Consider the following 26,530-nt stretch of genomic DNA (forward strand, 5'->3'; position numbering starts at 1 on the left):
TACATTACTTTATTCCTTTTTTTTTTTTAATAGCTTGATTGTAAACAAAAGTATTGATATGTTGATACAGCTCAACTTTATATTTGTGAATTTTGTTAAGTAAATTGTTCATTTTTTTTTGACATATTTTGAGAATTTGGATAGTAATGATCTACTGCATATCCATTATATCCATAATTGATGTTTACATAGTAGAGTATTTATTTGGATTTCTTCTATTGGAACAAATGATTTACTTAAGTACAAGAACAAATTGTGATAATTTTACTTGTTCAAAGTTATCTTTAGAATCAACATTAAAACAAAAGATACTTGCAAAGTTTTGTGCACTTTATTATTATGTAATTTCTTTTTAAATAAACTTATATTAATGACATATTTTGTATACATTATTTACAGCTTCTAAAAATGTTTAATTTACTTTGTTTAGAAACAAAAATGTTACATCAGTGCCACAATCCGCTAAGCAAGCATCCTATAAAGATAAAATTAAAGCAAATGTTAATGGATTTAAAAAACTAAACATTTTTGATCAAGAAACAAATATTATAGCACTAGATGTATGTTTTAATTTGAAATTTTCATCTAAATTGGGCAATGATAAAAAAAAAAGGTTTTAGAATCTTGTGCTAAAAATAAAAAAAAAATCTCAATCTTTTAATAGAAGAATCTGTTTTTAGAGATGGACAGCAGGTTAAATTTAAAGGGTGTCTGACCATTTAATAAAAGTCACATAAATTTTCATACATGGGTTATAATATTAATTCATTATTGGTTTCTTTTATCCTTCATATCATTCTAAAGGCAGGTCTTAGAGGTTTAAATGAGGAATGCACATTTTCTTATACTTAAAGCAAATTAAAATTTTTGCGGTAGAAAAGGTTTGTAGTAACATTAAAAGAAGTCAATTATGTGTAAAAATTGAAAAATATACTCACAGGAGTACTTTCTGCAGAAATTGGTCCGGGTATATGTGTCCATTTTGCAAGCTCTGTCATACTAGCATTCTGCAATAAAAAATGTGAGTGATCACAACAATATTATTGTAAGTAAGTCACTTTCTCCTATTATTTAATAAGTAACACTAGAATTGAATAGCATTCCAAAAGAATCATTATTTTACTTAACAGTCGTACAATATTTTTGACTAAATAATATAACCAGGGTTCATACTCTATTTGGATAAAAAAAAAAAAAAATCCATGACTTTTCCAAGACTTTTTCATAAAAACTTTCATGACCTTGTTACATAAAGAGAACAGTACTATTTAATGTCAAACTTGCCAATTTTTGGAAATGAGCATTAGCAAACTTTTGATTTGAATGCCACTACCTCATTGAAGTACTAAGTAAAGTGAAAATACAGTAAATGATATAATGATGCTTAAATGTCTAATAATTTTTCTGTAAACAGGCAGAATGATAAAGAATGGGACAAAGGTTGAATCAGTCAATAGTAAGTTCCAATAAATTTCCTTCAAAAAAATGCCTATTAGTGTCAACAGTTCATTTAATCATCCACATAACTTAACAGTATTTTGGTACTTTAAAGCAACATTCTTAAGTAAATTCCTGTTTCTGAACCAGATATTTATTCAAAAAAAAAAAAAAAAAATTCAGTAGTGAATAAATTTTCTGATTCAAATGAACTTTACTTATTTGCACATTTTCCAATGCATATAAATTAATAGGTTCAGTAATTCAAAGCATAGTTCTTGATTCCTGACATTGAACGTAGCAGTGGTCTGCATGGATTAGTTTGCAGGCCGTATGTTGGACGCTACTGTTTCACATAGTAATTAGAATTCCCCTATTTCTCTATTCTATCACCTGAATAAAGATCTTGTTCAAGCCTTTTTTTTTTCTTTTACAAAAGTAACATTTTTAGTCTGAAGCTGCTTTTTTTATTATAATAATTATATTTTACCTCAATGTTAAATAATCGTTTTGTAGATATACCATGCATACATTAATTATTTCATGCACCTCTAAAAAAAATCAATGAGGTTCTATCTATTCAAAGGGTACAAATTGTTTTCAGAAAACCTGGTAAAAAACGATTTTTTTTTTTTTGGACAGAAAATGAATATACAGGAATAATGTAAGTTATATTTTACAATTTCATTTCTGTAGTTGTGTGATGTGGAAGCTGACTAGTGGGCGGGAAATGAGGTAATAGTTATTTTTAAGAAAATGGTATACAAACAAAGTGCAAATGATTTGATTACATGTTTATTTTGGATTTTAAAATATGAAAATCAAATTGTCATACTTACAAACACGAAAACAGTTAAACATTCAATGAAAATGGATACACAGTGAAACCTGTGTAAGTTGACCACTTGCGGTGCACTACTTTAGTGGTCAACTTAAGCAGGTGGTCAACTTATAGAGGTTGAATTGTATGATAAGATCTAATTCTGTATCTGAAAATAGCAGTCAACTTAGACAGGAGGTCAACTTTACAGGTTTTACTGCATTATGTTTTCCACTCCCAGCTATGACTTTATGATATAAATTCCTAACAAGCTTATGGTTAATCATCAAAATGCACGCCGTTGTTTACACAAGAAAAGTGCTGCATAAGTAGTGCCACTTATGGTACATAAGTTTAATTATATAATTTATTTTATCTAGTTTTACTAGAATGAATCTCAGACCCACATTAGAGATAAAATAACATGCAATATCATATGCCTGTGTGAGGCAAGGCCATGTGCAAATTTGCTGGTAACTTTCGCCCTGGTTAGACACTGGCAAATGCGTTATGTAGTTAATAAATAACCTAACACTTACATAACGAGAAAAACGATATATGTACCTACACATGTAAATTAAGCAAGAAATGATTTTTTTCTTCAAAAAAGCATTTAATTAAAACAGCCATTAAACTGAACATTGATGGAAAACAACTAAATCTTCAAAACATAATATAGAGAGGAAAAGTGTTTAATATCTTACTTACATTTTTTATAGACTGCTTGTCTGATGCATTTTCACTACAAATTGGTACTTTAAATAAATTTTCTGTTTGTAATTTTTGAATCACACAGTTGCAGTTCATTGAATCATGTATCAAACATTTTGTGTTTTCATGGAAAGTAAACAAATCCTGTTTATTGAGAGAAAAAAAATCATTATTAATCATGGGTGGAAATATGAACAACATGAATCTTCGTAAAATATTTTATACATAGCGCCCCGCCCCATCCCCCCCCCCTAGAATCACTCTTTGTAAAGTTTTCTGAAGTTAATTTAAATCAAAGCAATGAGAAGTAGATATTTTAAAAATCAAATACAGGGTTAGAAAATGTCATATTTTTTTCTAAAATTCCTAATTTTTTTATACTGTCCTAAAATTCCTAATATTTACAATTTTGTCCTAAATGTCCTAAAATTATTTTTGTTACCTCACATTTTTGCAGGAAAAAAAAGGTCCTACTCACATTGATTCAAACTTTTTCTACCAATCTTGTTTACATTTTGCAAACTAGCATGTGAAAAATGGTAAACAGTAGACTTAAAAAATTCAAATTTTTAGCCTGTGCCCTATTAATTTTAAAGCCACTTTATTATTGGTAGTAGCCACTTTATCAGGGATTTATACTTTTCATTGAAAAAAAATATGGCAATCTTAAAGCACTAAAATAAATGGTATGGTTTGGAGAAAACAGTTGCATATGGGTCATTCCATGTCAAGTGTGGATCCAAAATTTGAGAAATTTTCTCCCTCACCTCTTTGTATTTCTTTCAAATTAGGCTCATCGGTTTTACCCTTCGAGGTAATCAAAAGTCCACATTTTTAGATTTTTAACTCTTTTATTTTTTTTTATTTATGAGACTTTGATTTTTAGAAAAACCCTTTTTTTCATGGATGCTTGAACCTAAAATGGATGATAACTCAGCACCAAGTAGAGATAGATAGATTTGGTAAAAAGCATTTTAAAGTACATTAGTTGCTGTTTAATACGATATGCAACATGACTGATTTTACAAAAATTTTCATTTTTAAAAAGTGAAATTTAAATTTTTCAGAAAACGTATAATGATTTTTTTTTTTAATTTCTCCAAACTTTGTATTTTATGTTTATTGTGCAAAATTTCAAGTTGGGATCTCAATAGGATCATATTTTTATGAATTTTGAATAAAATTTCTTAATAAAAAACTTATGAAATAATAAAAAATAACTTATGAAATAATGATATTTTTCAGATATTTAAAATAACTTGTTTTATTTATTGCTAGTGGTACTCGTACGGCTTTGCCCGTAGTAGAAAACTAAAAGGTCATTTGGTTCTCCTGCATATTTACAAATAATGGATGATGAATTTCTTGTCAATTTGCTATGTTAATTTACTTGCCCGTAGTCGCATATGGCAGTTTGCTCGTCCACGTTATGGTAATTTGTTCCTCCACGTTGTGATAATTTGCTCGGTAAAATGTTCTTAAAATTGGAATAGAAAAAGAACAAAATCAAGTTTTCGAAAAATCGCTTTGAGTACATACCCCCATGCTACAAACTAATTTTGTGCCATATTTCATGAAAATCGGCTGAACGGTTAAGGTGCTATGTGCACCACAGAGATCCGGGCAGATACCCCAACCGAGATCTGGACAGATATCCCGACAGAGATCCAGCCAAACTTTGAGCTTTATTATTAATAAAGATTATGATTGTGATTTATTTGTGTTTTTAGCTTTATTTTTACAATCAGTTAAACATTGTTTGTTTGTTTTATTGAACCAGAATGTAGTCTAAAAGTCGCTCCTTATTTTCCTTTAAGGGAAAAAAAATCCCTGTATAGCTTTTTTGGGGGGGACGGCGAATGCAGCTCCATAACAAAGTTGACAAAAAAGAACAGGGTGGCGACAGATCAGGGAGATCAGGGAAAAGTCAGGGAACTTTATTAATCAGGGAAAAGTCAGGGATATATCAGGGAATTTCGAAAAAATAACAAAAAATCAGGGAAAATTGATTATATGAAGAAATTTTTTTTTTTTTTGCTTTTCAAAATCAAGTACCTTAATTCCCTACTCATTTTCTGCCAATTATCTGTTCAAAAAAAAGTAAAATTAATGAGGTGCGATTATAGATTGCCGCATATTTGTGCATCTTTTTTCCTCAACGTTCAAAGTATTGAATCTTACTTATTAATCACAGGATGAACTTCCTAAGATTGCTTCTGTGTTTGTAAAGTTGTTTAATTTACCTAGCTTAAAGTTTCCTTTCACGCTTTCAATGCTACGTAAAATAAACAACCCTACAGGCAAAGAGGAAACTGTCATTAATGCCTTAGCACCTTTGCCTTTATTCCATTGTCTCGCAGTAATTAGCGTACTGTAATCACGGTTTCAAGAAGAAATCTTTGTTTTTTGAATTAATACTAATAAAAGCTTAAAAGTTATTACTTCTTCGCGTTTTTAATTTAATTGCAAAAATTGGACTTTAAATCAAAAAAACTTTGTTTTTTGCTGTTATACTATTTGCTGTCGCCGTAGTTTATAAAGGTTTTCTTTTCTTCAGACTTAAATGATTCTTTTATTTTTAAACCAAGTTGTATTCTTTTATATATTTTGAAATTAACCAATTGTTTTTTTTTCTTTTATTTTCTTTTCTTGCATTTCAAAGCTGTTTGTTACAAAAGCAATCTAAGATGTTTTTCGATAGATACGGAAATCATTTGAATTAGTGTTAACTTGTGTACTTAAGTAAATATCTTTATTTTTTATTGTTTAAATATTGTATTCATTAATTAAAAGCTATGTTCTTGCTTAGAGAAAAGCTCTCTATGAATGGATGTCAAAAGGTTTCATCTGCTTTGCATAAATATGCCAATTAGTTATATAAGAATAACTACATTACTTCTATTCTTTCACTATTACTTGTTATTCTTGAAACAATTATTACACTGTTTGAAAATTTAGTTCAAAATAATTTCAATTACCTTTTAGTTCTATCGTAAATACACATATGTTTTTAAGAGTGATTTTAAAAGTTTCTTAAAATTCTTATGCTAAGCGGTTACTGGAAGTAAAGTATTTTTTTTTAATTTTTCTATAACCTTTCCATTTCCATGTAAAAAAAATTTAGTATACTGTTTTGTAGGAGGTTTTCCCCAAAAAAATTGACTTGATATGGTTTTTTTTGTACCATTTTATTTAAAAAGTAGCATCTTTTTAAAATATATCTTTAGTTCAACAACTTTATACAACTTAAAACGTTTAAAATATTGCATCTTATACAAACATACAATGGATTTCAAGTAGAGCAAATAAAGGAAACCATTATGATTGGTAACGTAAATCAGGGAAATTTGGTGAACTTAATCAGGGAAAAGTCAGGGAACTTTTTTTCCCAGTTCCTGTCGCCACCCTGAAGAAGCATATGCTCAAAATAGCGATGTTTGTGTTTGTTGACATTAGTTACTTACTGTCCTAAAATTTTATTTTAATCTCCACTCCGACCACTGTAATAATTATCTATAAATTTTAGTAAAATTTGTTTCATAAGATATAAGAAAAAAGCAAGAAATTTCAATATTTTTTAAAAGATATTTTGTTATCACAAATGTATTTACTTTGAGAAAATAATCTGATTCTTTACTACAAGTATGCACAAAAGGTTTTATGCATAGAAAGTGATATACCATAAATTCCCAATATTATCCAGGAATAGGGTGGTACGGTAGCCGTAAATAAGAGAATTTTGAGTATAATCCGCAAAACAGGTAAAAAAGATACTAGTGAGGGCAATTACTTAAAAAATCAATTACACTATCTTACATTTAAACTATACCTGAAAACAATAAGTATGAAAAACAATAATGTAAAAGTTAAATAACAGATTACAGTCGACTCCCGCCACAACGCGATCCGACTTACGCAAAATGACTATAACGCGATTTTTTCCCCAGTAAAGAATTTTATTCCTAACGCGAATTCTTCACCCGCAACACGAAAATTTTCCAAAGGGAATTGTGATTTTTTCGCGAATGGACCTTCATCCCTTTGGCATCACTGAGAGCGGAAGTTCCCACACCGTACTAGCCTGAACATCGCTTATACAAATAACTCTATACTCCTTATTTTCCATTTATTTTTTTCATTCTATATGGGAAAGTTAATGAAATATAATGACACCTAAGAGCACTGTTTCCTTTAAAGTTTGTGAAGATAGAAGGAAAAAGAGAAAGTTTTGGAAACTAGAGTGCATTTGTTTTTCTTACTACGTAATTGTACGTACCGTAGTGGTTTATTTTACGTCTTCCTTTCCCATTGATCATTGATTTTGTGCATCGTAGCAGTTTTTATGTTAAACAAAACTTTCTTTTTCTTCTAAATACAATAAATAAAAATTCATTTTTTTAAAAGAAACAGTAATGTATAGTTAAGAAATGGTTTTTAACAGTTTGAGGTGGTGTTTACAAGTGTCTTTAATCGTATAGGTATGTTTATAAAAGTTTTTACATACCCTTTTCCACAACGCGAAACTTACTTTCAACTTACGCGAATGGTCTTGGAACGCATCCCTCGCGTAAGTCGGGACTCGACTGTACACCTGTGCGCCAGCAAATCGTGTAACTGAACAAGTTCAAACTAGGTTACATTAAAAACTATATAGGAGGAGGGGGGAATTTTTTCAAACAAAACTAATCTGGTCCCTCGTTTATGCACATAAGTAGTGTAGATCTAAAAATTAGGTTTAAACTAGTTAGTTTTTGGTGGCGTTCAAAGGTTTGAAAGAATGGAAAAGAAAGAAACAAGGAAAGTCTAAAAATAAATTTTGCACTTGTTAAGTTGAAAGGGGTGCATTTATTAATCTACATTCAGTTTATAAACAGCATTTTTTTTTTTTCTGAAAGTGTGACAGACTGGATAAACCGCTCGCAGATAATTAGGAGTCAATTCACGGTCAAGTATACAGTCAGTATTTCAGTCAATATATACAGTCAATTCACAGTAACTCAAAGTCCAATAATTCAAAGTTTTTATCAAGTCACAGACCCCTTTGTCTTTAACTCCATGCCAATTATTCTAAATATCTCGAAGTTAACTTCCTTTAACTCAAAGGTTTTTCAAAGATGACTCGAAATTTATTTCGAAAGAACAAAAAAAAAAAAAAAAGAAAGAAAGAAACAAGTAACAGTGAAAAAAGTTAATTCATCTTCACTTGCAATTCCTGCACAATAGACCTCTAAAGCAAAAAGAGCACGTGTTGAGCCAAATTGCGATAAAGGAGTTATAAGTGCTGAAATGAGGTAGCTTATTCTTTTCTTTTTTCGTACTGCACTGTTTACACTTTGACATGTTGCTGGGCTACGAATTTGCTTTTAAGCTCTCAAGTCAACTGATTGTACCTTTATTTAAAGGCTGACCGAAGTTAAGATACGTTTCCCTTTATTCTTTAGTTCAATCATTTGCTGTAAATTCCTGAGAGACACAGTGATTTTTCTATACTATTAAAGATGTCTAAGGAAATACACTCTGTCAATGATATCAAAAGAAAGAGAGAAATTTCTAAAGCAGTAGAATCCATGCATTTGAATTAGAAATGAATGAAGATGTACACCTTTCCTGAAGTAGAATCAGCTCTATTCATGAGGTTCCAGCAGTATCGAAATCAAAACCATGCTTTTAATTTTGTTCTCTCAATATTTTTGATTAAACTGTGCATATTGTGCTTGAAAACTTTTAAGTTCCGTAGTTTTGTCTGTTATATGTACTTATCAATTAAAATATTCAATGGTTTTTAATATTAAAATGTCAAAAACCGAAACTAGTGGTAAGTCGAACTTCCCATAAGTCTTAAGTTTTTCATTGGTACCTTTAGATTTGAGTTATTGCGAATTGACTGTACTTTTTAATACCAAAAATGGAAAGCAAAAGAAAGCTTTATGCAATTTTACGGAACTATAAATTTTAATTCGCTAAAGTTACTTTTATGAAAGACTAGTGATACCCGCACGGCTTTGCCCGTAATAGAAAAATCAAAAGGTCTTTTAGTTCGCCTGTATATTTACAAATAATGTATGGTGAATTTTCTCGCCAGTTGGCTTGTACACATCTTACGGTTCCACGTTATGATAATTTCGTAATTTACTCATCCATCTTATATTTTTTTTCTTAAAATTGGAATAGAAAAAGAACCACATTGAATTTTTGAAAAATCGCTTCAAGGTGCACACCCCCATGCTACATACTAACTTTGTGCCAAATTTCATGAAAATCGGCAGAACGGTTTAGGTGCTATGCGCGTCACAGACATCCAGATATCCTCCGGACAGAGAGACTTTCAGCTTTATTATTAGTAAAGATAAGGCACACACAAACTTTAAAACTACAGCATTACTCTTTGCTAAAGTTACATATGATGAACTTTTAAATGAGAAAGACACCTTGCATACAAAAATGTTAAAAATACAAAAAACTTACTCTTAATTCATCATGAGAGAACTTCAAGTTCTCAGAACTGTTTTGATTAAGAACAGATCCACTTAAGGATTGCTTCGACACTTGTCGTTGATATATTTTCTCTTCAATGGTTCCCTAAAATATTCAAATTGAAATATAAATAAATACAAACAAAAAATGGAGGATCAGCAACAGGCTCTGGGCCCAGCTGGTTTAGTCTTAATAAAGAAACAGAAAACATATTAGACAGTCTTCATAAACGTTTCACTTATGTAACGAAAAAATTTTTAAATGATTCAAAAAAAAATTTTTAAAAATTCCATATGCATTTTTGTATGAACATGTTAAAAGTAAGAAGTTAAAATATATATATATTTAAAATATTTCTACCCTATTCTAAAAAAATTAAGAATACATCTGTTGCAATTAAAATATACTTCTAAAGTAGACCTATTGCAAAAAAAAACTATTGAATGTACTGAAGAGAAAGTACAAAAAACCTTGGCACCTTGCTTTAAATATCATAGTATAGAATAGATAATGCGTCACTACGTGGGGAGGAGGGGGTTTTTGCCCCGGGTGTCACCCATCTGGGGGGTGACACCCAAAGTAGAATTGCAAGTTTTTGAGAATATAAGGCTAAAATGCATTTTTAAGACTACAAATTTAAAAATTTTCTGGGGGGAACCCTCGGACCCCCTCTTTTCCACCCCACATCATGGAGTAAATACCATACACAGGATTACCGTATTTTTGGGAGTAAGCGCTGCATCGAAATATGTTCTCGAGGAAATTTTTTTTAATGTATGCAACTCAACCCCACAAGCACCGAACCCAACATTAAACAACTTAAAAGAAAATGAAAGAAATATTTTTAATTAACCAAACTATATATACTTGACTGTAAATATAATTTTCTTATCTTGGGTAGAGACATTCGTTGGTTATCCAGAGCAAGGGACGCTGAGCCTTCTCCCCAATGCCTCGCCAATGTCAAACTCTCTGTCCAAAGTAGCACAAAAATATCGGTAGACGTAGAAACGACATAGGTGGACGTTCGAATATCGGACAATAATAGATAAGGTTCTTGAAACACATAAAACTATATTCAGTAAATTACCGCCATTAGCCAGGGCTAAAGCAGAAATACGTGAAATACACCGCCAGCTCAGTCATTTCCAGCCGAGGACTGCAGTTTCGTGCTTATTAGCACTCATCAGCCCGGCATAGGAAAGTGACTGAGTTGGAGATGGAAAACCTCTTAAGGAAGCCAAGAGTGCAAAACAAACTGGTAGCTAATATAGAATTAGCAGACCAGATGAGTGACCGAAGCAATGGTTCGGTTCAACTCGAAGATTGAACGCGAATGGAAATGACTCTGAGCTGGCCGTGTATTTCACGTATTTCTGTTTTAGCCCTGGCTAATTGGCGGTAATTTACTGAATATACCTTGCCTTGCATTAGAAAGGCAAGGTGAAAAAAAAGGTTTGCGAACAGAAAAAAAAAACATGAGAGCTCTAGATCTTATACTCAACAGGTGGAGTGGCACTAGTCGGTAGAAAAATGTGGCCAGTTTTTCAGAGAAACGCTGCTCTAGATTCCATCCTAGCTATAGCTCTTATTTGTACTGTCCACATTTTCCCTTTCCTAGATCTTAACAACAAATGCAAGTTTAATAATTAAGCAAGATATGGATGCATAACAAGCTCATGAAATCAGAGATACAGATGAAGATTCTGCCAACAGACTTACCTACTGCTACAAAAAAGCTATGAATGTTTTTAAAATAGCAAGTATTTACAAAGCTAGAGACAATTTTGAACAGAATAACTCTTCTGATATTGAAAACAATTAGAAGAATATTTCTTCGTCTATTAGACTTACACATTAAACAACTTTTTCTCCCAAGTAATTTTTTAAAGTTTATATGGAGCAATTAGGATATACAAAAGCTCTTATGCCATACAGGCATTTTTAATTGCAACATTTAATTCAGTGTGAAATCTATAGAATCAACCTTGTTTGTAATGTATATATAGCCTCAATTTCAACATCCTAAATAATGCACTCCCTCCCCCTTCTCAACTGCATTTTAAATGTTTCTGGAAAAAAGGGGAAAAGATAAGAAACTTACATTTATAAGTATATAATTCTATAAAACTTGAACTATGGTAGTTTTTTCACTTTTAAAATTATATTTCAGCAATTTAAATGCAATTTACAAGTAGTCTCAAAATGAAAGGATAAGAAAATTATTCATTAAATTAAAAACAGCTCATGTGTGCATCACATGACTTCCTTTTACTCCAATTTTATGTCATTTTCTCATTATTGGCAGTTTTAATATGATTCAATACTTTACTCTCTAAATATCACGAACAATAGCCAAATTAAAACCAAATTTTAAAAAAAAATCGCCAAATTTTTCGCCATGTTGGCGACAAAACTTGGCGACCAAAAGTTTGGCGATATATTGCCTAGTGTCTGCCAAATTATAACACCCCTTGAGTTTACATTGAAATTAACAATGATTTCCCCCCCAAAAGGGGCAAAAGACCCCCTTTGGAGCATCCGAATGCAACCAAAAAGGAAGGTGCACAACTAGACCCCACTAGGAGCCTACGTACCAAATTTCAACTTTCTAGGGCATTCCGTTCTTGAGTTATGCGACATACATACACACGCACATACATACGTACATACAGACATTAAGAGAAAACTTGTTATAATTAACTCAAGGATCCTCAAAATGGGTCTTTCGGGTGTCTGTTCGTTCCTAGGCACATATCCACGTGTGGTCGGGTTAAAAAAAAAATTCAACATTCATTTGGGGGTGAGCAAAACGAAAATAAAGTACGATTTTTGGGTGAAAATTTTTTCGTGAATACAATACTTCCCTTTTTGTAAAAGGAAGTTAAAAAAAGTCTTGTCTATGCTTAAATATGAACATGTTGAGCAGTACTTAACAAGATCAAAATATTGCTGCATCACATGACCAGAACCAACCAATTTTTTTGGGTGAGTCGTGCTGCAGTGCCTCATAAAAAAGAACAAAATAAAAACTTACTGTGGTGAGAAGTCGATACACATAAACAGAATGCTTCTGACCATCTCTCCAAATACGAGCCATGGCTTGAAGATCATTTGCAGGATTCCAGTCAATATCATACAAAATTATGCGAGATGCACCAATTAAATTAAATCCCACACCGCCAGCTTTGTTACTTAAAAGAAATACACCTACAAATTGAAATATCATGGATGAATTATCTTCCATCTATTGCAAATTTCTGTATTGTAATTAATAAATGAAAACCACTTTCACTAACTGCATAAAGTTTCAAAAAATTAAATAACTTTTAACTTCAGTCAAATTTGTTAAAATGGTAAATTAACTTAAAGTTAGTTAACTCAAAAAGTCATGGGTAATTTTCAAATAATAATCAAATGCATATGCAAATGCAATGACAGGAAAGGCTGGTCCAAATCAATTTATCTATTTGTGATGAATATCAATAGCCTTCTTAAAACTATTCTGTGCATGGGCAAGTAAACAGCAGTATCGGCAGAAATGAGTTTTCGAAAAATTTGAAGAAATATGTGCTGGATTCAATACTAACAATAGGAAAGTGTTTGAATTAGATTCTTTTTTTTTTTTTTTTTTTTTTTTTTGCGCTTTAATTTTAGCGAAAACCAAATAAGTAAGCTTGTACAATTAAGCTAATGCAAAAAAGCGAAAAAAAAAGGACAAATTTGCAGTTACTGCCCTTTACCTGCCCATGGCAGTATTTACCCTAATGCAAGACAAAGCTGCTTTTGGTAAACTATTCCTAATTCTGATAATCCTGTTAAAATAATATTTTTTCTAAATTTCAAGATTTAGTTTAGAATTTTAAAAGGTAAAAGAATTACCCTGGTTTTGCAATCTGCAAAATTTTAACCCATCAACATGTTAATAAACTTAATTATCTGGATATCATGCTCCATTTATATCTCCTTTGCTCGAGATTGTGCAGATTAAGCATTTTACAGGGTTCATACTCAATTTCAGTAATAAAATGAAGGAGTTTTGGAGGAGTTTTGAAGGAGTAAAATGAGATTTTGAAGGAATACTAATGGGCTGTCAGTTAATGATGTTGCACTTTTTTTCAACATATTTGCCCCCTTCCCCCCTTGTCACAAAGTGTTACACTTCACCTAACTCTTCCTCTTGTCACATGCCATATTTTTTTTATAAACATATTGTTACAATAACTGTGATGTCACCCTGTCTCTTCCCCTTATCACAATGTCATGAGCCCATCCCCTCCTCAAGGCATGACATCACTTGTGGATGACCCTTTTTACAATATCATAATTGAAACTTACTAAACAATTGTTTTTTTAACACACTCACTTAGTATAGTGCACCAACGTATGTATTAAAAAATATTTAAATAGTTAAGCAACCTGACTTTTGCTGCTGTGAGTGTAGTTGTGGGAGAAACAGTAATCATAAAACTTGAAATAAATAGCCAAGCACCATTTAAGCATGTTTTACTTCACTTGTGAAACGTCTTAGTTAGCTAATAATATTTTCACCTTCAACTTTTAGGACTTCTATATCAATTTGTAAATCACATCTTTAAGAAAAAAAAAAAAAAAAAAAATATATATATATATATATATATATATATATATATATATAAAATTAAGCAAACATTAATATATAAAATTAAGCAGATACATTGATGACCTTTTGTGTATAAATTTTCCTAATTTTTCTGAACTTAGCAAAACTATTTATTATAGTTCATTAACGCTCAAAAAGACCAGTTCTAATCAAAATAGCTTTAATTTCCTGGATATCAACCTACAAATTGACTCAAATTGTTCCACTACAATCTATGATAAAAGACGCGAATTCAATTTCACAGTTAACAGCTTACAAGATTTTTCCTCCTGCTTAAGTAAAAAGGTTTTTATTGGCATTATTGTTTCGCAGGCTATCAGAATTAAAAGAATTTGCAATACCAGTTCTGCATTTAAGCAAGAAATTTCAGTACTCAAAAACTTACTTTTTAATAATAACTTCCCTAAAAATCTAGTTGAAAACATTTGCTTAAGTATAGCCTTCGATGAACATTTCGCTTCTTTTGAAACTGTTTAACTGTGTAAATGTATGATACAACCATGACAAACCATTTTTTATGAATCACCGGGGTGGATGAATTTTTTACACGTGCGAAACAGGCGACTCAGTATGTCTATGGACTGATTTCTGGATATGTTTTTAATCTTTTGTTGACAAATGGAATGTTTTTTATCAGGTTGAACAATGGATTTGGTTATGTTTACGTGGATTTCAAGGTAAGACAATTTTGTTATAGGCAGGTACTGTCCCGTGGAAGGCTAATTATCGGAACTTGTTTTCCTAATTAGTCAAGGCGAAACCCCCTGCTTTTACTTTTAGGTTTGAGCTCTAGTTTATTGTTTTTAGCTTAGCAAGTGGTGCGTTTGCCCATTGTTACTCTATATTACATGTACTGGAGCTTAAACATTCTCTTCTAGTTCATAGTTAAAATTTTGGTCTTTTGACCATAATTAATGAATCCTCCACGGCTGATGAGCTCTGGATTCATTCTTTATCTATTCCTACTTAATAGCTGTTTGCATTTTTCCTTTTTATCATCATTTGTTATTTATTTTTGTAATTCTGTTTGCTTAATTTTATATTTACTTGGCTTTTTAGTTTTGCTGCGTTGCGCATCTATGGGCTCTTGGTGTGGTCTTTTCAATATTTTGCACTTTTATTATTATTATTATTATTATTATATATATATATATATATATATATATATATACGAAATTACATTAAAATTGCCCTTATACAATCACCTTTGTGTTGAAGTTAAGTTGTCAATTGAAATATTTTAGTTATTGTCATAGAGGAAGATTATGCAGTCTTGAACTAAAAAAGGAGGAGTTTTGAAGGCGTCAAAACCAAAATGAAGGAGTTTGAAGGGCCCTTCAAAATTTTTTCCTAAATGAAGGAGTATTGGAGGAGTTTTGAAGGAGCGTACAAACCCTGTTTTAAATGTGGAATCATAATCCAAATCTGAAAGTCTGTTCACTGACTTTAACCTTCCTTTGAGAACTTTCCACTAAGTTAATATCTTTCTTAAGTAAAGGAGACCAAAACGGAATAGTAAATTTCAAATGAGACCGAATTTCCATGAAAAAGTAGAAGCTCTTTATTAAATAGACCTATTGTTAAGACCAAACATACTGTCGGTTTTGTTACTAGTTATGCTGCTCTGCTGACTAAACGTAAAGTCCTTCCTTACTGATTTAGAGTTAAACACTCAGATCAACAACTCTTTCCTCTTTGCTAGTGATGGATCCCTATAAATAATAGCTTACATGCTTACTTCCATGACCTAAATAAAGTGCTTAAAATTTTCCAGCCTTAAATGACATATCCTATTCAACTGCTTACATAAAAATCTTATGTGAGTCTTGTTGATGCTTTTTCACCTCTTCTTCATTATCAACAACTCTCATAACTTTTGAATTGTCCTTCAAAAATATTAATGTTTCAAGAAAACTTTCAACTAATATCATTAATAAAAATAAAAAAGAACAACGGCCCTAAAACTGAAACTTATGGGCCACCACTTAAAACATCAGTCCACAGACAGCTGTTCTTTGTTTACAAATTGAAGTCACTGAAGTAGTTAAAATAATTTTAATTTCAAATACTGCTTAGTTTAGACATTGGCATGTACCTCGGTGAAACTATTCCTTTTTTAGGAATTTTATTTTTAATTCAACAATTTTTTACAAGAAATAAAAATCAAAGTATTATAATAATAGAAAAAAATTAGCTATTTGTGCATTTGGATAGATTTGAAAAAAAAGGAAAAGCCATTTGTTATTTTCTTTGATCTTTCTCAAACATTTCAGATTCAAAACATTCTAATTTGAAATGTTTTATTGATTTTGCATTGAAAAAAAAAAAAGATTAATCACACCTAATGTGCGACATTTGACAAGCAAGAAAATTTTTAACTTAAAATGTACCAATAATGTAATACTGGGTCATTCTACAGTATTCAGTGTTAGGTACGAAGCATTTCAAAGCCAAATTTTTAAACATTTGCATTTTTTTTATCTGTTAAAACACACATGAATTAAAAAATAATTAAAAACTTTGTTATTTGTATTTTCACATGGAAAAATAAAACTTGTTTGAAATTTGGCTAAGAAATACCCCTAAAGTAACACTTAATACTGTGGAATGTTCCTACACTATTGAGCGTAAAGATATTCACATTGCAAAAAATTCAGTTACACCTGAAAAGCTTCACTTTTTTTTTTTTTTTTTTTGCATAATTTAAATTTGAACTCTTAGCTAAGTTTTGTTCAAATTTATCAGGTAACATTTTTTAAATTTAGATAATAACTTACTAAATTTAGTGTATGAAAGATTGAAAGTGTCCACTAACTGCTGCCGAGATGATGTCTTTGTAGATCCATCTAATCTAAGGTACTCATAGCTTTTCATTTTGCAAAATTCTTCAATTATATCTAAGGTCTGAAAAAAAGTCTTGCTAAAGTATATAGTATGATATAAGTCTTAAAAGAAAATTATACAACTGACAAGTAAAACAACAATATGAAAATTGAAGTAAATGTAATCAATTTCTTTCTCTATGAATACAACATTTAAGACAGTTTCTATTTATTTCTGAGGAAAAATTTTCATCAGATTATCTTCAAGCTTTTAAAATCAAATTGAACTAATGCAGACAAGATAGACATCTTATCCCAAAGCAAGATCAGGTGCCAAATTTAGTTCCAGCTTGGCTGTAAAGGATAGGATAAAATGTTTTTTCCAGAATTAAAAAATATTTTTATGCATTTAATTATGTAGTTTACGTATTTCTTACATGCCATCAATCAAGGCCGGATCCAGATTCTGGTTTGTAGGAGGTAATTGTCTAAGAGGGGAGGGGGTCAAAGTGTAATTTTTGGGCTCAAATAAGGGACCTTCGGTGAATGTTTCAGAATAGGAAGTCCCCAAAATGCAGGTTTTAGACAATATTTCTGTATCTCGGAGCAAGAACGTAAGTCACATTGTGATAATTTTACAGTAGAGAGGGAAAACTTTTTTCTGGCCCATGCAAAGGTTGGGATGCCCGCTCTTTTAACCCTGGTAAAAAATTTAAAATGATTTTTTTAAGAATTACGTTCACATGGCTCAATGCGGAAAAAGCTTCTACATACAATGCACTAGTAAACAGAAAATCGCAATTTTTGGACTTCTGACTCTGAAATACAGATTTGGTAATTTAACGGAGTTCATGACCCCCTCTGAATCCCTGCCTGCCAAGTAAGTTTGGCCATATTAACCAACAATTAGTGCTGCAACATCGATGAAAAACACTCATTCTTTCAAAACACCAATGTTCAAAATTAAAACATCTATGATAGCGATACACTGACTCAAAAACAGTGATGTTTTAAAACATTGATGTTCTGAAACATCAAACTTTTTATTGTATATTTGTGCATAATAAACAGAAAAAAAAATGTTTAAATGCTAGAACTTAATTTATTGCAATTAATTTATTAATAAGATATTTGAACAGTCAAAGAAAAACAATAATAATAAAAATAATTAATTAACATTCCAAATTAAGTAATGCAAAAAGGTAAATAACTTACCTACACATTTAAAATCCAAAAAAAAAAAAAAAGAAAAGAAAAGAAACATCAATATAAATTGATTGGACTAATTTCATAACATCTTTTAAATTTCCTTCCAAGTGAATAATGCAAAACTGAATACAGTAAAACCTGTAAAGTTGACCACCCTTGCAAGTTGACCACCTGTCTAAGTTCACCACTATTTTCAGGCACAGAATTAGATCTATATCATATAATTCAACCTTTATAAGTTGACCACCTTTTTAAGTTGACCACTACAAAAGTGCACCACAAGTGGTCAACTTACACAGGTTTCACTGTATAATTAATGTGAATCAATTAGAGAAATTTCTAAAATTTTTCAAATTTGATAAAATGCACACACAAAAAAGAAAAAAAAAACAGAAAATGAAGATAAAGGGATTTTTTTTTTGTCAAAGTTTATGAAAATCGTATGAGATACAGCTGTGTAATAGGCCTGTGCAATTTCATTAACGTTTTCGACTTAAAGTTCTACCGAGGATGACAAAACTCCCATTCTCTTAACGACCAAACGGCACGACCTTGAGGGTCCCGGATTTTGACGAAATTCTAGCTATAGGTACATTTCCACTAGATATGAGCGTACATAAAGCGGTTTGACTGCATAGGCCCTAGTTTCTCTGCAACGAGAGTCCAAAGTTGCTAGCTTGGCAAGAAAAATGCAATGGCATTTCCATTGGAATTTCTTAACTCGAGACTATGTTCAATCTCCCAACATCTTTTTCATCTTTTGTTAGTAAATTTAGTATAAGGGAGGACACGTATTTATTTATGAGCATGATCTAAGTTAATTGAAAAGTCTAAATAATCTTGTATTTTTGTTCTTTTGTGTGCCATGTGCAATAAATCAGTGTTTTCTCTTCTCCCATTTTTTGCTTATCAATGTGGGATATCTTTGATAGCACACAATAAATATCCAGTTAAAGTAAATGTTTTTATTAGCAAACGATAAATACTTGTTACTAGCAGACGATTAATATAAAATGAAAATAAGTTTCATTTGCAAACGATAAATATCCTGTTACTATGTTATTTTGGCATTCAAGTTATTGAAATTAAAAGTAGGAGCCAATTTGAATTTGAGAACCGCTTATTAAAAACAAGTATTCAACTTAATTAATTTAAACATAAGCATGCAAACGACTCGTTATGCAGTACAATAGCAGAAAAAGCGATAAAAATGGTAATTTTAAAGGAAATTCCATTGCATTTCTGGGTCCAAATTAACAACTTTGGACCCCCGTTGCAGCCAAACTAGGGCCTATGCAGTCAAACCGCTGTACTTGCGCTCATATCTAGTTGGAATTGACCTATATCTAGAATTTCGTCCGAATCCGTGAGCCTCAAGGTTGTGCCGTTTGGTAGTAAGATGAGCTTCATGGTGGACAGTCAAAAACGTAGCGAGGTGTCAGTTGTGTAGGGTCTGGTGGGGTAAAGTGGTCATAAAATCGTAGGTTTTCAACTTTGGTGGTTAATAAATACAACAAATTATTTAAACACTTCAATTTGTTATTTTGCATTGCATTATTAAAGAACACAGTACATTGAAGTTTAGAAAAAAAATATTGATTTAGATAGTTTTACAACACTTTCTTTTCCCTTTGTATTTATGACCACTTTACCCCATGGGATGGGGGAAAGTGGTCATAACATGGGGTAAAGTGGTCATAGTTAAAAATAAATGCAAAACCATATTAAATAACCCTAACATTTGTATATTTCAGTTATTTTAATGGTTACAAGTATATGCACTACTATATGTGTGTATACACGAGTATATACGTGTCGTGTAAACATGAGTAAACACGTTCATATATGAGTAGATACATGTATACATCAGATACATGCATGCACGTGCCTGCTCAAGTATATATGTGTATACACGAGTATATGAGCATGTATACGTGATTACCTAAAGGAGTGTTGACGTATCTACACGAGTATATGTGTCATGTTTATATATGGGTCACGTGTATATATGCGTATAAACGAACGTATTATGCATGTATGCACTTGTATCTCAAGTATACACATGCATATCAGAATATATACGTGTATAGTAGATGTATATATGCATATATGTACAGGTGTACATGTGGGTACATACACAAGTGTACATAAATGTATATACGGGTATACACAACTTAATTCGTGGATGCATCCAGTGCGTGTTTGTACGTATCTACTCACGTAGATACATGTATATATGGAAGCACGGTTATATACGTATGTATACGTGTAAACAGAATTGAAAAGACGTATATACGTACATTTACGTGTATACACCAGTACATATAAGTATACAAGAGTATATACGCTTATATACGTGTATGCCTACAGAATGAATCTAAGCTCTGGAGCAAAAATCTAAGGGGTGTGAGAGGGGAGGATAAAATGCAAAGAATAATAAGGAGCTTATGGTCACTGACGTGCTACATGCACACAAAGCCAGAAACTGATGGATGCAAAACAGGTCACAATTTTTTTACACAAGGATGATTTTACTCAAAATTTTTGTTTTTAAGAAATATTTAGAGCCCTTGTTAAAAGTTACGGCCTGTAGTAGTCCTAATACACGCAACGCAACAAAGGCGCAGCGACGGATGAAAGTTTTTCAAAAGTCTCGTTATTAAAACAGAGAGGTCTTTGTGATTACAACGCCTGTATTACAGCTGCAGGCTGCAGACTTCTTTAATCGCTTTAAAACTTTCTTACGACCTAAAATGTTGTGTAAAATTGTCTTAGTGTAACAAATTTGTAACCTGTTCTGCATCCATCAGTATTTGGCTTTGCGTGCATGTAGTGCGTCAACATTGTGTTTGTGACCATATGTTCCTTATTATTCTTGCTTCTTATCCTCCCCTCTACAACTTTTAAAAATTTTCCCAAGAGCTTAAACTCACCCTGTATACTTGTATATCATATGCTTGTATGTAAGTGTCTACTCGAGTACGTACGTGTATATACGTGTCTACCCGAGTATATAAGTGTTCGTATACATTCGAGTAAAAGCTAGTATATACGTGTATAGTCGAATGTATATCTGCATAGATAAAAAATACCTATATCGCAGATACCCATATACCTATTTATTGATGCATTTATGTGAATATGTTTATATACACGCTTACACGAGTATATGCGTATGCATACGTATATACTCGTGTATTTAACCCTACTTACTGTAAAAACAATACATATTAAGAGAAATTAATATTTAATTTATATCTGCCTTATACTTAACTATAAAGTGACATTAGAAGAACAATATTCGTTAAGCCTAATATTATGACCACTTTACCCCATCTTACTGAAATCAGGGCTCCCAACATATTTGAGCCATAGAAAAGGGTAAAAGAGGATCACTTTGAATCAAAAAGGGGACCAAAGAGGACCAGTTAGGATTAAAAAGAGGACCTTGGGAGGACCATTCCTAGTTAAACCCAGGGAGCACCAAAAGGCAAATTAGCTGCCTGGCATTAAATACGTGAAGATAATTCGTTATTTAACCATAATAATGATTTTTTTATGATAAATTCTTATCACCTTCTGTTCAACTGAACTTTTTATCCATTGAATTACATTATTTACACAAACATTCGGATGGGGGGGAGGGGGGGGGGGTGACAAGCTAGCATGTAACTGACCATCTTCCAGAGTAACTTGAATTGTAAAATAAATTTTCTACTAATTAACAGGTAAAAACTGGCTAATTAAAAATAATCACCTAAGTGACTGATGAATCAGTGCATACTTAATAAAGATCTTTTAGATACACTTATTACAGTAAACACCTTAGCACATAGTAGTTTACAAAATTTTTCACATAAACAGTTTAAAGAGTTTGATATAAGGTACCGCAAGACAAGAAGATATAGTTTAGAGGCCAGGAGATCCCCTCCCCCTCCACAGCCCTTGGTTTTTACACAAATTTCCAGCCAAAATATGGTATATTTATATACATATGAGAGTTTATGACCAAACACCAAAGCCGGAGGTAATATCTGGCTACGCTACTGACTGACTAAGTTCAAAAATATTAGAGGTTTGCCAAATCATTTATTAGTATGCTAACTATCCAAATCATTTCTTCATATGTATGTATTACTTGTTCTAGCACCAAAAAATATTGTAACTGTCTTCAAGTACATATAAAAATTAGTGAGGAAGAAAAATTTTTATTAAAATCACCACACCCAAAAATATACAAATTCTGCTTAAGCGATAAATACACTGAACTGAATGTAAATTTGAGCCTGCTTTGACTGGATAACTTAATGTAATAAATAAATGTGTAAGTTTAGATTCTTAGAGCTATATTTTCAAATTAAAAATACTTATTATGAGTATTTAATTAAAATAAACATACAAAGTTTTAGTTTTTAAACATAAAATTAAATAATATAATTTGAGGTAGCACATGTCAAAACAGCCTCCAATTTTCAAAAATATTAAAATAATTACAAGATGCAAAAGGATTGAAATCTTGAACAAGAGAATCAAATTTTTGCGAAATATGTTCACTGTTGGCATAATTTCAAAAAAAAAAAAAATCCCTAAAACTAAACATGACTAAAATTGAACATAAAATATGCTAGTCTAGGATAGCATATGTGAGAATAACATTTGATTGCGCAAAACATCAAAATATGTACAAGATGCAAAAAGATTGAAATCTCAAACACAAGAAGCAATTCTTCGCGAAGTTCGAGTAAGTGCAATGCTCCTATGGTTCCAAAAATAAGAAAGTTTATTATCTATTAAAATTAAACAAAAAATAAGCTTATCTATGGTGTCGTATGTCAAAATAACTTCCGATTGCCAAAACTATCAAAACATTAACAAGATGCAAAAAGATTGAAATCTCAAACACAACAAGCAATTTTCCGCGAAGTGAAAGTAAGTTCAATGTTGCCATGGTTTCGAAAAAAAATGCAGTTTATTATCTACTAAAATTAAACAAAAAATAAGCTAATCTATGGTGGATTGTGTCAAAATAACTTCTGATTGACAAAAATATCAAATTATTTACAAGATGCAAAAAGATTGAAATCTCAAACACGACAAGCACGTTCCGCGAAGTGCGAGAAAGTTTAATGTGTTGCTATGGTTTCAAAGATAAAAAAATTAATTGTCTATTAAAATTAACCAAAAACTAAGCTAATCTAAGGAGGTGTTATGTCAAAATAACTTCCATTACCAAAAATATCAAAATATTTACAAGATGCAAAGAGATTGAAATCTCAAAACCCAAACACAATTTTCGGCGAAGTCCAAGAAAGTTTGACGTTACCATGATTCCGAAAAAAAGTAGTTTATTATCTATTGTAATTAAACATAAAATAATCTAATCTAAGTTAATGAATGTTAAAATAACTTCTGATTGTTAAAAACATCAAAATATTAACAAGATGCAAAAAAACTGAACTCGCAAACACAGGAAGTAATTTTTCGCGAAGCTACATATCGAACACAAGTTCAGAAAATTGCACTGATGAAACATTCTCTATTTTTTTCAAGGTTTTTCAAGGACGTATGAATCCGTGAGAAATATCGGTAGCAAGATGCTTTGATTTGATGTCATAAATCCTCCCCCAAACCTCTCCATTTGCTAGATTTCCATGTTACAGCGGTTGAAGAAGGAGTAATATCGTCAATCTGAAGAGAAATAATACCAGAAAGTCAGGTTCAATAGAAAAACGGCGCCGCGGCTGCGTGTTCGGGCGTAACAAACGTCAGAACACATTATCTTTTAATGTAATGAAAATTTTTAAAATCTGATTTTTGAGTAAAACCAATATAAAAGCGGACTAAAGGGACCAAAGTGTTAAAAAGCGGTCTAAAGCGGACTTTACCTTAAAAAACGGACTTTGGCGGGAAAAGCGGACCATTTGGGAGTCCTGCTGAAATTGTTCTAAAAAATTATCTAAAATATATTCAGCTAACTGCTAATGAGTAAGCGATCTTAAGACATGTAGGAAGCTTCCTGTGCTGTCAATCTGTTCATAATTCTAACAAACAAAATTTCCCAAAGAAGTTAAAAGAGGTGTTTAGATTTTTAAAATTTTCATATTTACACAAAATATTTTTTTTACCAAATAAAATTTTGCCAGTTTTGAAATTTTATGTTCAAAATATAGTTTCTAACACACCGAACCTAAAATAAAATTTTCACATTCATTCAAACATTTATTTCCAAGCTATAGTCATTTATTTGACGTATGACCACTTTACCCCACTGACCACTTTCCCCCACCAGACCCTATCTGGGCAGTTATCACAAATTCGATAGACTCTTCTGCCTTCCTTGTCGATCTCCATGCCTCTGTGATGATTGGTTCTTAGCCTAACAATGTGTTGTGGTGATTTTATTGGCATTAATAATACAAAGCTGGTGTTTTGATGGAATTCATTTTTCCCTTAATTTACATTTGGCTATTGCATTAGTACTTTTGAAACTAACCATGAAACTGTCAAAATTTAGATTTAGATTTCTGGCTTCTTTGGCTAATGTATCTGCAATTTCATTGCCTGCAATATTAAGATGTGCAGGTATCCACTGAAGAGTATAGGTATTGTTCAATTCTTGAATATCCTGAAGATTTGAGTAGATGTCTTAGGTGATTAAGAGTCCCCATTTAATACTGCTTGGAGGGCAGCCTTCGAGTCTCAGAAGATAACAAGACCTTTTGCCTGCTCAGAAGGGGGAAGGGCTTTATACAAATAAAGTGCTTTTTCAATTGCCTGAAGAGAAAGGGAAATGCAATACATAATCAATAATTGTTCTTGTACTTCCATTGGAATTGCATGGGAGAGTATGGTATATCTAAAACTCAAATTATAATTAAAGATTATAAATATTTATAGCGACTTAAATTGCAGAAAAACTTCAAACCGTTTTAAAGTCACGGGTGCAAATGACTATGTTTTCCCAACAACATGTTCCTCGAAACCAGTAACAAGAAAGAGACAATAAGACAGTTCAAATTAAATAACCAACTTCTTTAGCACTGTACAGAATTATAAAAATAGCAAAGCAAGCATGCATAAATTTTTATGACTTTTTCTTGAACCCCTTTTTATGAGAACTCGGTTATAACAAGCAGATATTGTGGTCCCTTTGCACTCATTATAAGCAAGTTCGACTGTATAATAATTAATTGTAATAAAAATGACTTTGTGATTAAAGTTCTTCACTCATCAGAAGAAAGCATTCAGTCATAAATTTGTATATAGTTGACATTAGTATAATGTAACCTAACTAAAAGCAGATTAATCTCAAGGCTAAAACAAAACGTTCCAACCAACTAGTCATTGAAATGACAAAGCAAGCATTCAAATTGCTTATGCAGCATACGATCATACATTACTAGGTTACAATATATATATATATATATATATATATATATATATATATATATATATATATATATATATATATATATATATATATATATATATATATATATATATATATATATATATATAGTTGGCTCTCTGTTTAACGAGGCTCTATTTAACGACTTTCTCTATTTAAGGACAGCTTTTCAAGGTCCCAGATGGTCCACTATAGTGTTAAAAGCTTTCTACTTAAGGACGATTTTTTGTGGTCCCTTGAAAGTCGTTAAACAGAGAGCCAACTGCATATATATATATATATATATATATATATATATATATATATATAATGCAAATATGCAACAACTTCAACTCTGTACTTGGGAAATAAAGGAAACTATGTCAAAACTAAAAAAGTTTACTACAAGGAATTGGAGTTACATGCTTTGTACCTCTGAACAGAGTATAAAATTTCAGTAATACAATGTCCATATCTCGATTTTGAAAAAACTGACATAGTACCCTTTACTTCCCAGGTACAGAACCAAGGGTGTTTTTTCCTGAACTAATGTACTGTAAGTTTTCAATTGAAGCGTTTCTAATTTTTTATAAAAAATGAATCAAAAATAAAAGTGCTAACCTTGGTAAAATTAGAGACAATAACAACTTTTTCTTTCTTAAGTTTGTTTTGATTAAACATAGATGACAAAATCTTTTCAAGAACTTTCATTTTTCCAGAATCCAAGGCACATGGAATGTAATCAGAAGCAAAAATAGAATCAAGATTTTCAGTGAGTGAGCTCTGAAATTAAAAACATTAATAGTTAGATGTATATACATAAAAATAAATACAAATGGGACGACCAGCTACAGCCTCTGGACCCAGCTAGGACCCAGTCCTAGTAAATCAAAACCGCGTATATTAAGACTTAATATTAGTGTTAAAATAAGGGTTAGGTTCCTTAGATAAAAAAATACTTCATTCTAATGATGACTAATTGTACAATAAGTTTAATGTGTACTTGTATTAATTTCTGTATGCACAAC

General features: G+C 31.3%; 1 protein-coding gene across 1 annotated transcript in view; it reads right to left on the reverse strand.

The window, feature by feature from the left end:
* Positions 1-8: 8 nt before the first annotated feature.
* Positions 9-26,530, reverse strand: part of LOC129220845 (DNA repair and recombination protein RAD54B-like) — a 67,301-nt gene continuing 40,779 nt past the window's right edge. The window contains exons 15-21 of the mRNA XM_054855275.1: positions 26,124-26,283; positions 16,862-16,988; positions 12,480-12,652; positions 9,434-9,547; positions 2,966-3,112; positions 939-1,007; positions 9-475 (exon numbers count right to left, since the gene is read on the reverse strand). Of these exons, the coding sequence (XP_054711250.1) occupies positions 413-475; positions 939-1,007; positions 2,966-3,112; positions 9,434-9,547; positions 12,480-12,652; positions 16,862-16,988; positions 26,124-26,283 (853 nt within the window). The 3' untranslated portion in view covers positions 9-412. The remainder of the gene's footprint in view (positions 476-938; positions 1,008-2,965; positions 3,113-9,433; positions 9,548-12,479; positions 12,653-16,861; positions 16,989-26,123; positions 26,284-26,530) is intronic.

Source organism: Uloborus diversus, chromosome 4 (genome assembly GCF_026930045.1).
Source record: "Uloborus diversus isolate 005 chromosome 4, Udiv.v.3.1, whole genome shotgun sequence".
NCBI classification, from domain to species: Eukaryota; Metazoa; Arthropoda; class Arachnida; order Araneae; family Uloboridae; genus Uloborus; species Uloborus diversus.